Here is a 2,705-nt window from a genome sequence, read left to right on the forward strand (position 1 = left end):
CGAGGGGCGAGGCGGTGGCCTTCCAAGCCCCAAATGTCCTGGAGAACCAGAGGCCCAAGACGGCGACATCCTGAGGCAGTCGGGGTGGCGCGGGGCCGCCTGTCCCAGCTGAGCTCAGACGTCGATTCTGGGGGAGCGGGGCGGAGCCAGTGGGCGGGCTGGGCTGGGGGGCAGTTTATTTATTAGCCAGATTAGCCAGCATTAATGGGGAGCGGTGGTGGCCGGCGGCGGCGGGGACATAGCTGGCATAGCTGGCATAGCGGCGGGGCCTCCCGCAGCGCGGGGCTCTGTGGCTTCAAAGGGGCTTAAAGAGGCCCGTGGTGGCACTGCCACGGCCCCGCGGGGGAGGGCGTGGACGCGGGCGGCGGGGAGAAGGCGGCCTTTGTGCGCCGAGGGATTAGGGACCCGGCCTGGAAGGAATTTTAAACTGCGGCGAGCCGGAGCCCCGGGGCTCTCCTCCTGCCCAACCCCTGCCCTCCCCAGCACGCCCAGGGGTTTACCTGCCTCCCCGCGTCAGGGTGGAGGGGTGTCCTCCCTTCCCCCTCCACTGGAGGCCCCCAGGGTCGCCGACCTGGCGAATGCAAACACAGGACGTCCAGTTAAATGACATGATTTCTTTTTTTACTGTAAGGATGTCCCAGATATTGTAGGGGGCAAACTCATACTAAAATATGATTCGTTGTTTGAGATTCACTTTCACTGGACCTCTTGAATGTGTATATTTTTTCTGGCAGCCCTGGAAGCGGGGCAATGCCTCATCCGTGTATGGAAACCGATTGGGCCTCCCGACCCTCCAGTGGGTACCTCTCATTTGAGAGACCCCTGAGGACAGGGGTCTCTGCCCTGAGCTGGGCGTTTCCTGGACCAGTGGAGCTCTGAGGACGGTGCTGTCTCCTTCATCAGACTAGGAGTTTCCTGAGGACAGGGGCTGAATTTCACCCATCAGACTAGAGCTCCCAGGCCGGTGTCTGTGTCTCCTTCAGCGCCCTGGGGCTCGCTGAGGCCGGGTCTGTGTCTCCCTCCCCCCAACCCCTGTCCCACGCTACCCCACGCTGGCTGTGGCGCCTCCCCATTATGTTGCCTCCCGCCCATAGGGGGCGCGAGGGGCCCAGCGGAGGGACCTACTAACAGCCGCACCCTGTTTCTTAGGACTGGGCTGCGGTCCTCTGCGAGGAATGCACCTGGGAACTTGGTGGGGGGTCCCCATCCTGTGAGGCTCCTGACCTGGTCCCGGCCCTTGCTCAGGCAACTGAGGACCGGTCCGTCTGGGCCAGAGGCTGGGGCCAACATGTGGGTAAAGCTCTGGTTGCTGGGTTACCCTGCTTCTAAGGGACGGCAGGGCTCTGGTGCAGAAAGTCCTGCCCACTCCTCTGGTGGCAGCCCAGCCCTTATCCTCCGCCAGCCTCACCAGCCTCACCAGCCCTCCTGCCCAGCCTCTGCTCATGCTCTTTCTGCCCGAACAACCCCTGCCCTGTCTTTGAGGACAGAAGTCGTCTGTGCTTCTTCTGGGGACTCTGGCCATTAGCAAGGTGGGCCGCTTGTGCCTAGGGGTCTTCTGGTGAAAAGAATCCTCCATCTACACCCTGATTCCTCACCAACTTTGGCCCACAGGGGCTAAAGCGGGGTCTAAAGGAGGAGGTTAAGGTGGGAGAGGTGAGAGATGAGAAGGTGGGGAGGGGGGAGCATAGGCAGAGGGGGAGCAAGAAAAGGAACGCTTTGCCCCCCTGAAGACCCGTCCCAAATCCCCTCATCCCCTGGGGCCCCTGAACTCTTTTCCCTTGAAGCTGAGGGAAGCCCTGGAGAAACCCTTTCCCACGGTCACAGTCTCGACAAACCCCTACCCCCTTCTTTGACTACAGCCATCTCAGCCTCACCCTTTGCAGAGGGCAGGTCCGCCCCATCGCCCCCTCCTGGGGCCAGGGCGCCTGCTTCCACCAGTGGCATCATCACCCCACTCCTCGGGCCACCATTCATCAGGTCGGCAATTAGCTACTTCCTCTCAGTGGCATGAGGCCACTGAACGTCACAGTCCCTCCCCCAGCCAGTTCAGCCAGCAGAATGCTGGGGGTGCTCCCCCTTTGTAGTCAGTGCCAAGTCCTGGCTCAATCTCCCTTCCCCACAACCTACTGAGTGCTCGGTAATGAGCCTCCTGTCTAGGGAGCTGAAAGCCAGCGGCTGCCTCTGTCACCCCATCTCCTTGGGTGAGGACACGTCCGCTGCCTGGATCTGGTGATGCCTGCTCAAAGGTACTGGCTGCCCAGATGAGGCTTGGGACTCAGAGGTCTCTGTTCGCAGTCACAGGCAGTTTTTACCAGGCCCTTCCCTGGGGCCCAGAAGTCTCAACTGAGGATGATGGCAGATACCTGGGAAAGGGGAGAAATGCGACCCCCAAACGTGCACCCACACGGGCTCATACATTTGTACCTAGGCACACATAGATACAACCTGTACCATGTGGGTCCTAGGGCAGTTGTACCCGCATGCTTCCCTGGTGGTGAGTAAACCCACTTGAAGGTGTACCCTCACCCCCTCTTCCATGTGTGTGCATGAAAACCCACCCCCATGTGGTACCCCCCAAAGATGGTGAGCTCAATGCCACCCCAAACCCCAAACCAGGACCCCACCACATCCTAGGAGGCTGAGAGGGGAGGGGAGATTACCCCAACATCCCCTACCCCATGGACTGGGGAATCTTCCTGGGCAAG

General features: G+C 60.9%; 1 protein-coding gene across 1 annotated transcript; it reads right to left on the reverse strand.

Annotated features, from left to right (window-relative positions):
* Nucleotides 1–1,417: 1,417 nt before the first annotated feature.
* Nucleotides 1,418–1,947, reverse strand: CUNH6orf223 (chromosome unknown C6orf223 homolog; the record flags this gene model as incomplete). The annotated part of the gene is given in 3 exon segments (XM_008060619.1): nt 1,418–1,598; nt 1,875–1,893; nt 1,895–1,947. Coding segments are annotated over 3 exon segments (253 nt in total), but the record flags the coding sequence as incomplete, so codon positions are not given.
* Between the last annotated feature and the right edge of the window lie 758 nt (nt 1,948–2,705).

The sequence above is a fragment of the Carlito syrichta genome, unplaced genomic scaffold, assembly GCF_000164805.1.
Source record: "Carlito syrichta isolate Samal-C Ts95f unplaced genomic scaffold, Tarsius_syrichta-2.0.1 Scaffold304676, whole genome shotgun sequence".
Classification (NCBI taxonomy): Eukaryota; Metazoa; Chordata; class Mammalia; order Primates; family Tarsiidae; genus Carlito; species Carlito syrichta.